At 33.4% G+C, this 13,454-nt stretch overlaps 1 protein-coding gene across 2 annotated transcripts in view; it reads left to right on the forward strand.

Annotated features, from left to right (window-relative positions):
- The window catches only part of PKN2 (protein kinase N2), a 129,882-nt gene extending 118,926 nt beyond the window's left edge, over positions 1-10,956 (forward strand). Inside the window, exons 19-22 of one of the 2 annotated variants that reach the window (XM_040470882.1) lie at positions 4,302-4,444; positions 7,719-7,826; positions 8,199-8,279; positions 8,365-10,956. In XM_040470882.1, the coding sequence (XP_040326816.1) occupies positions 4,302-4,444; positions 7,719-7,826; positions 8,199-8,279; positions 8,365-8,568 (536 nt within the window). In that variant the 3' untranslated portion in view covers positions 8,569-10,956. Of the gene's footprint in view, positions 1-4,301; positions 4,445-5,828; positions 6,364-7,718; positions 7,827-8,198; positions 8,280-8,364 lie in introns of those variants that run through there. The other variant, XM_040470883.1, reaches the window with a different exon arrangement.
- Positions 10,957-13,454: the final 2,498 nt, after the last annotated feature.

Raw genomic sequence — 13,454 nt, forward strand, 5'->3', positions numbered from 1 at the left:
TTGAGTCTGTTTCCCCAAATATAAAATCAATATAGTGCTTCTTGTTTAAGAGTGTTTCAAGAATTGGATATATGTGACACAGTGTCTAACATATAGTAAATAATTACTGTTATCTTGACATTTAATTCATTACATTGCATTGTAATGAACATTGTGTTCCCCCTTTTGCACAAGCTTCTTGTTCCTCGGCTTTGTTTTCATAGCACAGTAGAGTATAGTGCTTGGCACATCTTAAGTATTCAGTGAATATTCAATTAATAAGCAGCTGGATGAATAAATGAGTGAACTTTGTAAATATATCACCATCAGTTATCCACCAGCCTCTTAATTTGAATTCAGTAATACTTTTTTTCCTCTTATTGGACTTTCCTGTATTAAACACCGTTGATTTAAATGCCTTTGTTCCTCAGTTTGTCCTTAGCCTGTTGTTCATCATTGCTAGTTTTTAACTATAAATAATAGGTTAATGATTCCAAAATCTATTATTCCTTTCTTAACATAAATATTCAACTATCTACTAGACAGCTTTGGTTGAATAATGCATAGGTACCTCCAACATTATACAACCAGAAATAGGTTCTTTTCTTCAGATAGTCCAGTTCATAGTTGATGGTGCCACAAACTTCTCACAGTCTCCCTATTTGAAAATGTACTATCATCCTGGACTCTGTTCTCTTTCCACATCAAGTTAATGACCAAAATGTGCTGACATTTACCTCCTTAATATTTCTTAAATTTTTCATTTCCCCTCTACTTACTGCCAGCTGTCATCTTGTTTTGAAAAACTAATAGCTTCTTCAACTTTCCTGTCTCTAGATTCTTTGTCCAGCAAATCAACCTGCCATGTAGGTGCTAATAACGTTTTTTGAGCACTTAATAATTGCCAAGAAATTTACCAAATTCTTCATATGCATGATCTCCTTTAATTTCTAATAGTCTTGTGACGGTAGGTAGTAGCGTTAACCCCCAGCATATAGATGAGGAAACTAGCCTTTGAGGTTAGACAGCTTTTCTAAGCTTTCTAACTAGTGGCAAAGCAGGAATTTAAACCCAGACTTTTCTGACTCTTAAGAGCCTATTGTTAACTCCTTCCTTGGAGTTTAACCAATTTGAAGTCCTAGCCAACTGGGCCTACTTTCACCTTTTTTAAAAAATACCAGGACAGGGGCGCCTGGGTGGCTCAGTTGGTTGGGCATCTGACTTTGGCTCGGGTGATTATCTCGCAGTCCGTGAGTTCAAGCCCCACGTTGGGCCCTGTGCTGACAGCTCAGAGCCTGGAGCCTACTTCGGATTCTGTGTCTCCCTCTCTCTCTGCCCTTTCCCCGCTCACGCTCTGTCTCTCTCACTCTCAAAAATGAATAAATGTTTAAAAAATTAAAAAAAAAAAATACCAGGACAAGGGTGCTGCGTGACTCATTCGCTTTGAGCAACCAACTCGCTTTCAGCTCAAGTCATGATCTCACAGTCATGAGATTAAGGCCCACATAAGACTCTGTGCTTGTGGAGCCTGCTTAAGATTCTTTCTCCTCCTACTTCTCATGTGTTCTCTCTCTCTCTCTCAAAAAAAAAAAAAAAAAAAAAGAAAGAAATGACAATAAAAATATCAGGATAAGAAAATTTACCAGAATGAATGAAATATGATAACTACTGCAGTTGACATATATACTACACTAAAATGTGACAGATTGCATACTACTACTACTACTATAAATGAAACAAAAAATTAAGAGTAGTTTTATCCTGAAAATAGGGAGTTTGTAATCTCCTCTAGTTTTTATCAAAGCATAAAATAAAAATCAAGAAATACTAGTTCTATTTTGGTCTTAATTAACATTTTTTTAATCTTGGCCAAGTCGCGTAAAAGGTTCGTGTAGAACCTATGTAGATACTATATCAGCTCTTTTTAAAAATAATATTTTATTGAAGAAAAAAAAGTGTGACAGTGTTAAAGAAATTTTGCAAAAACAAATTTTCCACCCTTCTGTGCTAAGGTATTTAATTATGCTCTTCAAATCTTGGTCCATAGACTCCCAAGTTCATTTGAGATTTTCAGTCATTATAAATGTATACTTGAGAATTGAGAGCTTTTCTTTCAAATTCTTTCCTAAGATGATGTTTATAAGGAGCTTTTAACACTTTAGAATATATTGAGACATATTCAATATGTAGAATGTGTATTTGATTAATATATTACTAAGTTATAATAAACAAAATTAAAATTATGAACTAAACAGAATTTACTAAACTAAATTATAAGAAATATAAATTTGTGAACTAGTTAAAAGATTAATACTGTATGTGCATATGGCACCATTGGTTAACTCCTTTTTTATTTTATTAAGTTTTTAATTTTAATTCTGGCATAGTTAACATATAGTGTCACGTTAGTTTTAGGTGTACAATATAGTGATTCAACAATTCTTTACATTATCCAGTGCTCATTACGATAAGTGTACTCTTTAATCCCATCACCTATTTCACCCATCCCCTCCACCCTCTCCACACAACTCTGGTAACCATCAATTGTTCTCTATAGTTAAGAGTCTCTTTCTTGGTTTATCTCTCTTTCTTTCCCCCTTCGTTCATTTGTTTCTTAAATTCTACTTGTGCATGAAATCATGTGGTATTTGTCTTTCTCTAACTCATTTCACTTAGCATTATACTCTCTAGTTCCCTCCATGTTGTTGCAAATGGAAACATTTCTCATTCTTTTTAATGGCTGAGTAATATTGCATTGTGTGTGTGTGTGTGTGTGTGTGTGTGTGTGTGTGTGTGTGCGTGCGTGCGTATGCATATGCATGCTACATAGTCTTCATTCATCTACTGACGGGTGCTTGGGCTGCTTCCATATTATGGCTATTATAAATAATGCTCCTGTAAACAGAGGGGTGCATATATGGTTTCAAATTCGTGTTTTTGCATTCTTTGAGTAAATACTCAGTAGTGTGATTACTAGATCATAAGGTAGTTCTATTTTTCATTTTTTGAGGAACCTCCATACTGTTTTCCATAGTGACTGCACCAGTTTGCATTCCCACCAATAGTGCACAAGAGGGTTCCTTTTTCTCCACATCCTTGTTAATACTTGTTTCTTGTGGCTTTGATTTTAGCCATTCTGACAGGTGTGAGGTGATATGTTATTATAGTTTTGGTTTGCATTTCCCTGATGATGAATGATATTGAGTGTGTCTTTTGGCCATCTGGATGTCTTCTTTGGAGAAATGTCTGTTCATATCTTCTGCCTATTTTTTAACTGGATTATTTGTGGGGTTTTTTGGTATTGAGTTGTATCAGTTCTTTATATATTTTGGATGCTAACCCTTTATTGGATATGTCATTTGCAAATATCTTCTCCCATTCAGTAGGCTTTTAGTTGGGTTTATTGTTTACTTTGCTCTGCACAAGTTTTTATTTCAACGTAGTCCCAATAGTTTACTTTTGCTTTATTTCCCTTGTCTCAGGAGAAATATCTAGAAAGATGTTGCCACTACCAATTCCAGAGAAATTGGTCTCTTCTAGGATCTGTATGATTTTAGGTCTCACATGTAGGTCCTTAATCCATTTTGAGTTTATTTTCATGTATGGTATAAGAAAGTGGTCTAGTTGCATTCTTTTGCATGTAGCTGTCTGATTTTCTCAACACCATTTGTTGAAGAGACTTTTTCCCATTGCATATTCTTGCCTCTTTTGTCAAAGAATAATTGACCGTATAATTGTGGGTTTGTTTCTGGGCTTTCTATCCTGTTCATTGATATATGTGTCTGTTTTTGTGTCAGTACCATACTGCTTTGATTACTATAGCTTTGTAGTATAACTTAAAATCTGGGATTGTGATACCTCCAGTTTTGTTTTTTCTTCTTCAAGGTTGTTTTGGTGGTTAACTCTTGCTTATCCAAGGGTTTGCATTTTGGTATTCTCCCAACTAAATGTTATTTTTTATAATGAACCAGATAAAATATTTTAAAGATTGAATTGAAAAGATGATAAAAATTGAAGCTCAGAATCAATTTTTTTCTTGTAACTTCTTAGCATCATTTGTAATGACAGAGAAAATAAATAAAATGAAGTGTGAAAATTGCACTTCTTTATTTTTACCCATTAATTAAATAATAGAGTTACTGTTGCACAGTTTTCTCTGTACCAGTCCTTAACATTTTCTGTAGAAGTCTGGTATATCTTAAGTTTGGTCACCATGCACAAATGGAACTTTAATTGTGCTTTCTAAGGATATCGTCTAATTTTTTATCTTTTGGTCTAGACTTTTTTCTTTGCTAACAAATGCTTAAATTTTACCTTTTCAGGAATGGGATATGGAGATAGAACAAGCACATTTTGTGGCACTCCTGAATTTCTTGCCCCAGAAGTGTTAACAGAAACATCCTATACAAGGGCTGTAGACTGGTGGGGCCTTGGTGTTCTTATATATGAGATGCTCGTTGGTGAGGTAAGCAGTATAAAATAGATGAGAGAGAAATTAGGAAAGAACAAAATATGTCATTTAGAAATGACTTAATATGTTTCCTGCATAAGTGGAGCTTAAGTTACACATACTTATACACATTTATAATATACTAGTAATTGCCTGAAATTCTATATTACCTTCACTGTGTTTTTTAGGTTTTTATATTATCTATAGAACTTTGAAAATCATACCTTATATTTCAGTATGCTGTAGTTATTTATGTTTTATGACTTTAAGACATGGTCATATATAATTGATCATTTCATAGGGAATAACAGAAAGACTAATGAAAAGAATGTACTCTATACCTGTAACAAAAAGTCAGTTATACATTGGTCAAAATAAATGCATTGGTCAAAATAAATTGGATTTGGGAAAGGGTAAATATTTAGACAAGTAACTGAAAACTGCTTACAGTTTGATCTTGGGATGATCTTGGGATGAAAAAAAAAATGAGTTTGGTTCACTGTTTTGCAGTTTTCCCAGTACCAAAAACCTTCCTTGTACATTCTAGGCATGAATAAATTAGTAGCTGAATAAATGATTGACCAAATTATTGAATGTCAGAAATGTCTAAAGTTTTTACCCTGTATTGTCATATAATGGCACTTATTTCATATAAATAAAGTATTTTAGTCCATCCAAATGACAGCCACTTTGGTATGTTATATTGGAGTGGATATTTAGGAAAGGAGGAAAAGAAGTAGCTAATTAAAATGTTTACCATGTGCCGGGCACTATCCTATTTGCTTTATAAATATTAGCTCATTTAATTTTTCAGCAGCCTTTAATGAGCTCAGTACTAGTCTTAGGCCCATTTTCAGGTGTATAAGTGGAAACACAAAGAAGTTAATAACTTGCTTAAAGTCACAGAGTTCTCATGTGATGGAGCTACAATTCTTAACTCTGGCTCTCTGGTTTCCTATCCCTAAACCATTATGCTGTTACCTCGGGGTATGGAATCCACCTAACCTTATTTCTATTCTTAAGACCAGTGATTTAGTAAAATTTCTACCTCTATCTAGAAAAGCTGCTATACAGTGTTTTAAGATGGAAAGATGTATTTTATCCCTAATCCACAGTGGTCTTTGCTTTCTAAGAATGCCAGAAGTACTCATAATAATTAAAAAAAAAAAAAAAGAAGAAGAAGAAGAAGAAGTACTCATAATAGTTTCTGTAAGCTCTGACCTACTTGAACTCCCCCCCACCCCACACCTTTTTTCAAAGTAATAGTTTTGTTGCTTTGGGTTTTTTTAATGTATTCATTTATGTATGAGATTTAATTAGGTTACCAAAAATTACATGCTTGCTTAAAATTGACTCTCCATATTAGCTCTGACAGGCAAAAAATGTGAATTTATTGCAGAATACTACAGAATTAAGATCCAGTTGATTCTGCTTCCTCTTCTACAGTGACAGGAAAACTTGGCAATGAGCAAATGAAGAAGCTCCTGTTCTGTATTTTTAAAAAGAGCTTCTAATTGATTAACCTGTTAATTACTAGGATATAAAAGACAGTGGATCCAGCTATTCCTTCACAATTGTTTATTGCAGTTTCCTTTCTCTTTAGCACCTTTGTAAGAGGGTAGTTGGGAAAAGAACTAAACTTAAAACTCATCAGTACTTGATAGTTTTAAATTTACCAGTTTAACATTGGTAAAATTTTAGCAATAACTTTTAACTGTGATAAAAGTCAGGTTTGGCTGAAGTTTATGTCTAATTACTCTATTATTACAAAGATTTGAAAATTCACTGGATATATCATGCATTTTCAAATGTGTATTTGTGTTTGTATGGGTTTTGAGGACTGGAAGGACCAGATCCCCCTTCCTGGTGCCAAATGAGAATTGAAGCATCAGAGAAATTTTAAGTAAACTTAGATATTAGAGTTGCACTCTTGACATCTGAACAGACTATTGAATTCTTTTTATATCTGTTTAAAACATACTTGTTAGCATTCCATTGTTCATCCTGTTAATTTATAATCTATTTGCAGAAACAAGGAACTTTAACATCTTAATGAATATGTGGGTATATCGTCACTCTTTGGGGATTTATAAAGTGACATTTTTTAAATATAAAATTGATCAAATAGACAAAAGTGTTTTGTATTACCACTTGAAATTCTGATTGAGAATTCTTGTGAAAAGGAATTTTTCTCTAATTTGCTGCTATCTCAATCCCAGAAAGAAATGATATTATCTCACATAGTAGTTACTTCATTTATCTATTTGATTTATTCATTTTGAGTGCGTAAATGAACAAACTAAGGTTTCAGTAAATGAAAGTGTGAAATTTCCTTACATATGAGCAATAAGATTGGCAGCTCAGCTTTAGGAGGTTGGGTTCTAAATTCATTTTCATAGATTCCTCAAGTCAAAGATTCTTCCCTTTCCATTGATACTGCTTTCTGCTTGGCTCTTATTCATTAATACTTTACAGGAAACAAGCAACCAAATCTAAGTCATCTCAAATTCTGAAATAGTAAGTCATATTTCATAATAACATTTCAATATATTTGAGAGTTATCATTTTGTGCATCAAATTGTTATACTGAATGTAATTAAAATATGTTTTTATGACTTAGGGTCATTCCTGTCAATATGAGCAACATTTTAATAATACTCTGCTAACTGAAATGCCCCTAAGACTTGAATTTTGTTGGCAGCTGCTACTTAGTGCCATCATTATGCCTGCAGATCTCTAATTGTGTTTTGCTAATTAATTTGCTATTGACTGTGAAATTCAAAGTACATCCATATCAGATGTACAACTCAGATGTACAAACTCTGAGCTTCTCTCTATGGTGACACTTATTACCATATTTACTTTACCCATTTTCTTCTGTCTTTCCACAAGATTGAGCTTCTTGAGAAATGTTGATTATCTAAATAATTTTTACTATCTAGTATGCACTCAAAATATTGACTGTCTGGCCAGATAAATGAAAAAGTGAATTAAATAAAATAGAATGGAATTAAATTAAGTGAAAAAATGATATTGTATAATATAACAAAATTTGTTATTAAAATCTGTGAAATAAAGATGAAGATTTCAATAAGAGTATATGGTATATCCTCTGTATAATAGATCTGTTGTGTATCTTTTGTGGCTTCTCAGTCTTTTCTTGTTTGGTGTTTTGGTAAGTTTTTTGTTTGTTTTCCTCACTACTTCGTTCTTGTCTGTACTTTGGATGGGTGATAAGATTTTACAGTATTGAAATTCATTTTGACTTACTCAGAGATTTTTTTTCTAGTCTCCCTTTCCTGGTGATGATGAAGAGGAAGTTTTTGACAGTATTGTAAATGATGAAGTAAGGTATCCAAGGTTCTTATCTACAGAAGCCATATCAATAATGAGAAGGGTAAGAGCTAATGGTTTATAAACTGGTTAAATTTCTTTTATTGAAGGACATTTCCCAGTTGGAACTTTATCTTTTTTTTATTTTTATTTTTTTTCTTTTTACGGCAGAAAAGGCCTTTATTGTTTGCAACGGGAAATTAAAGAGGAGGGGGACACGACATCTCTGGCTCCAGGGGTGGCTCCCCAGACTTAACTCTTCACCCTCCCGGGAGAACCCAATTAGAACTTTAGAAGTTGTTTTTTAGTTCATAGATGTTGCATGGTTTAGACAAACACATACCAAAAAAAACATCTAAATCTTTGCAAGTTATGAGAATCTTTATCAACGAAGTCACTGGTTTTATTTTAACTTTTATATTTTATATTGTGTTAGCTATTACGAAGAAATCCTGAGCGGCGACTTGGAGCTGGTGAGAAAGATGCAGAGGATGTAAAAAAGCACCCATTTTTCCGGGTAAGTGTGACAGTTTAAAATTTTTTGTGAAAATAGAAATTAAGTGTAGGAAACTAAACTGGTCATTTTATATTTTGTAATCCAGCTAATTGATTGGAGTGCTCTGATGGACAAAAAAGTAAAGCCGCCATTTGTACCTACCATTAGAGGACGAGAAGATGTTAGTAATTTTGATGATGAATTTACCTCAGAAGCACCTATTTTGACTCCGCCTCGAGAACCAAGGATACTTTCAGAAGAGGAGCAAGAAATGTTCAGAGATTTTGACTACATTGCTGATTGGTGTTAAGTTCCTAGACACTGTGAAACCAAGCAAACTAACTCACAAGAAGACCTCTTAACAATAGCAACCCTTCATTTGCTCTCTGTGCCACCAGTAGCTTCTGAGTTTTTTTTTAAACACATGAAGATTTCTTTAAAAGTACTATTGTAAAATCTTCTTGAAAGTGGCTTCTTTTAATGTATTTTCAACGTAAATCTGAGCACTGGAAACAGTTTCATGGAGTTTAAGCGGAATGAACATCGGCCATGAAAACCTATCACAAGTGAATACTTTTGGATCAATAGTCTATTTAAAAAAACAAAGAAAAAAACAAAAAAAAACCACTCTTCCACGGTCCCTCGCTATGCCTTATGCCTGCCTTAAGTGGAAGGAAGATTAATCATTTCACTTCAATTAGCTCTATTTTACAAAAAGAACAAAAAGGGTTTGGGATGCTATTACTGTTCACACATAAGAAATCTGTTCGAATAAGGCAAATGCTCTTATTTTTTTAATGAAATTACTATAATATCAAAAAAAATGTAGTGGTAGTTTGTGCACATTTTTTGGCTTCTTTTTTTAAAAAAAATGAATTGATGTCTTGTTTTATAAATTTTCTATATTTATTAGGAGAAAATTTTTATCGCCTTATCTTTACCAACCATGTAACAGAGCCTCATAGCTTTCCAACAGAGCTACTTGCCAAACAATTTTTTGTTTATTAAACCATGCTGAAGCAAACAGGAACAACTAAACATCAGCATTTATTTAAAATTTTAAGAATGAGGACTTCTGATTAACCTGAACCAAGATACTGTATTACCTGTATGCATTCCCAAAGTCTAGACACTCGATATATTCAATCATACCTTCTTCCAAAATCAGTGGACTAATTACTCCTTTTTTGATATTCGTTGTACATTTTTCAGCCCAGTTTATCTTTTTCTTGTATCTACTGTAGAAGGGAACTATATCTGTTAAAACATAGGGATTATCGTTGTATACATGCTGTGAACATGTATATGTGCAAGTTGTAATGTATTCTATGTTGTAGGTTTATTATTTAATTTCACCACTTCATCACTTTTGTACAGTGGCCAAGCAGACACCTCAAACTCCAGCATTTACGTTAAGTGCATTTGTACATTTTAGGCCACTGGATCCAGATTTTATATTGGCAGTTACTGAGGGCAAAAGCAATATATTGTAACAGAATGTATAAATATTTTTGATAAAACAGTCTATATTTTATAAAATTATTATAACACTAAAGCTGTACCTCAAAAGTCTCAGAAATAATTTGATCAAATACTTTTTACAACTCTTCAGAGGATCCATTTGTGGCTTTTTTTTAATGCTCTTAGAGGAAAGTCTTTTGGCAAGCCATGACTTTTCCATTTGCCTGGAGTTTTTTGGGTTTTTTGTTGTTGTTGTTAGTTTTTGCATCCTTTTCCTCTCGTGTATGACTGCATTATTTTTCTTTAGTTCAATAATAACATCTTTAATTCTGTGCTTAGCATGTTAGGGTCATCATATCTCAGGAATAACAAGTTGTGAACTAACCATACTGAATTAGCCATTTAATCACAGTGATCTCATGTCTTAAAAATTGTTCAAATTTAAATTCTATGAGAAACATAAAAGCACATCGATTTGTAGAAAGTTTATCAATACTTCAGCCTTGCTAGTGTGTGCTGGCATGTTTTTGTATACTCTGAGAACAGTTACAGTTTTTCCAAGAATTCTTATTTCCTTCCAATTCTATTATTACCCAAGATTCTTTGGGGGAAAATCTTATAGAAAGAGGGAGCAATAAGTTGTTTAAAGTTATTTTAAAATGCCAGTTAATTTCCTTGTTAAAGGACAGGAGGGGATCTTAGCTTAATTGTCTGGCTTTAATTTACACAGTGTTAACACATTAAAAAAAAAAAAAACACTAAATACTTTTGAGGTACAGTCTGCTCACCTTTCCTGGTTCTCAAATATGCATAGAAAGCAATGTCTAAAATAGGCTTTTAGCATTAAAACCTGACATAGCATTATGTAACTACACAGTGTACAGAAGTTTGTTTTTTTTAATTGAAGTCAATCACTAAGAAAAAATTAGAGGGCAGGGTATATTCACACAATTAAGCTGAAGAAAGCACTAATATTTTCTGTAGTTTTTAAAAAATATATATATTTTAGTCAGATTTTAAATTTTTAAACTCTATAGAGTGTAAATATATTTTGCTATTACTGTATGTGTAAGTGACTGCTCAAGCACTTTGTAAGGAAATTATTAGTATATTTTAGAATGGTACACTATGCATTGAAATGAAATGTGCCTTTATGTCATTCTAAGAAAAAAGTGTTTTGCAGTCATAAATTACCACAAATGCACAAATTAAAGTATAAATAGATTATAATTTGTAACTTTGGTTTTAAGTATTTTTTCCTTTTAGAAACTTTCTGTTCGTCAAAATGTGTATTAGCTCTACTATATTCAAGATCTCAAAGACTAACTTTGCTTATTAGCCTTCTTGCAAGTGTTTTTGGTCCTGGGGAAGGGCAAAATCTGAGAGCGAACTGTCCACTTCACTGGTAGTAATGGGGAAAGTTTGCATTCTACCTCTGTAAGATCAATAGCATCTTTTATTCAGTGGAGATATATATATATATAATGCCTTCTGTGTGCTAGACAATGTGGATAGAAAGTTGAAGAAAAATCAAAATCTTAATAAATGTGGAATAGTATACATTAAAATTCAAGCACCAGTAATTCAGGATACCAGTAGTATCCTTTTGTTTGAGGTAACTTACTTTATTTTTAGGACCTGACCTTTCAGAAAATAGGTAAATGAAAACAATGCTAGTCATTATATAGTCCTCTTATTCAACTATTACAAATGGAATATTTAAGGAATATTAGGAATTATTAGGAATATTTTAAGATAGGTCTGTGCTATCCCTGTAGCACAAACTGAGGTCACAGTGGAAATTGCCATTATATGTTAACTAGGTGAAAGCTGCATTAGAGATTCAAATCTAACAAAAATTTTACAGGTGTTACTGATCTTTCCAAAGCAACTGAGGGTGAGTATGAGAGACTCAGAGGATCAAATGCCAAATCATGGATCATAATCTTAATTAAAATTCTTACTTTCTAGCTATCTTTTGAGATCTGCTGTATCTCCAAGTATTGGCCTTATATGTATATAAGTATATGTATTTATAAACATATGTATATAAATATATACATATATAAATAGAGATAAGTTCTTAAATAACTTCAAAGTGTCAAAAATCTTGCATGATTTCCACTTCTAGTATCATGACTAAATAGAAGCTCCCAAGACTGCCAGTAAGACACATAATTTGAGGCACTGCTGGTCTCATGAAAGGTAAGAGTGGTGTCTGGCAACCTCCCACCCCAAAACAAACAGACACACTTGAGCATGGATCTGGACAAACTATAGCTTTAGTACCTAAGAATTAAGGAGGAGTGCCCAAGCACAAGAGTGAGAGTACTCAGAGTTTGGGATTGGAACTTGAGTCCACAAAGTAGGCCAGAGAAGTAGGAGGGTGGAAAGGGTAAAAGCCAGAATGGCAAGGATCTAGCTTTGGAAATGCAAACACTCAGAAGAGGCGAGGTTGCCAAGGATGGATTCCTATAGCAACGCCATTATGAAGATAACAAACTCTGCAATAGCAGTAAGACTTTTGTTCCATGTTTAAATCCTCTAGAGGAGCTCAAGTTCTGGTTTGCAGGTCGTTGTTTTTCTACCAGTAGAATCAAATACTTTGTGAATGAAAGTTTCTCCAGAATGGGAACATAGGACTTCCACAAATTAAGATCAAGTAATACACTGTTAAAGGTCACGCAACACATGAGAAATGGGAAACTACCTTGAATGAGAGCCAACAAAAATAGTAAATTTCTATATCCCCTCCAAAATATTGCAAATATTCAAATTCTCAGATACAAAATATAAAAGTTATGTACAAAATATTTATATACCTAAAATTACCAGGATAAGCAAGTACAATGAAATTTTAAAGAAATTAACAAACATTTTTAAAATCCAAAAATGAAGTACGTGACTGACCAAATTTGAAACTCAGTGAAGTGTTAACACATTAGACAGCTGAAGAGGCAACTGGAGAACTGAATGATATATCTGAAAAATCAATCTCAAATAGATAAAAAGATAAGGAGATGGAAAATATGAAAAGAAGGTTAAGAGATATGGAAGATGGAGTGGAGACCCAAGAGTAAAGAATGGAAGGGAGGCAGTACTTGCAGAGATAATGGCTGCAAATTCCCCCAGAGATTAAAAATCATCCAGGAGGTAGGATATTCTCCATAAAGGATAAATATAAATAAAAGTATACGTAGAACCATTGTAGTGAAACTATAGACCACCAAAGACAACATCTTGAAACTACCCAAAGAGAAAGGACTAATTGTCTATAAAAGACACAGCTGACTTTTCAATATTAACAGTGAAAATAGTGGAATATTCTCTTCAGAGCATTGAAAAACCAAATGTCAGCCTGGAATTGTGTAGAAAGTGAAATTAGTTTAAGAATGAAAGCAAGTGAAAGTTTTAGTTTTTCTTTTTTTAACGTTTATTTATTTCTGAGAAATAGAGTGCAAGCAGGGGAGGGGAGGAGAGAGAGGGACACAGAATCTGAAGCAGACTCCAGGCTCCGAGCTGTCAGCACAGAGCCTGATGCGGGGCTCGAAACCATGAACCGCAAGATCATGACCTGAGCCAAACGAAGTCAGACGCTTAACCAACTGAGCCACCCAGGTACCCCCAAATGAAAGTATTTTTTAAAGGGTTTACTCTTAAAGGAGTCCTACTCTAAAGGAAGTGCTTCAAGAAGAGATGAAAGTGATCCCAGAATGGTGATCTAAAACACAAAAA

This window comes from Herpailurus yagouaroundi, unplaced genomic scaffold (assembly GCF_014898765.1).
Source record: "Herpailurus yagouaroundi ecotype Mexico unplaced genomic scaffold, PumYag 77, whole genome shotgun sequence".
NCBI classification, from domain to species: Eukaryota; Metazoa; Chordata; class Mammalia; order Carnivora; family Felidae; genus Herpailurus; species Herpailurus yagouaroundi.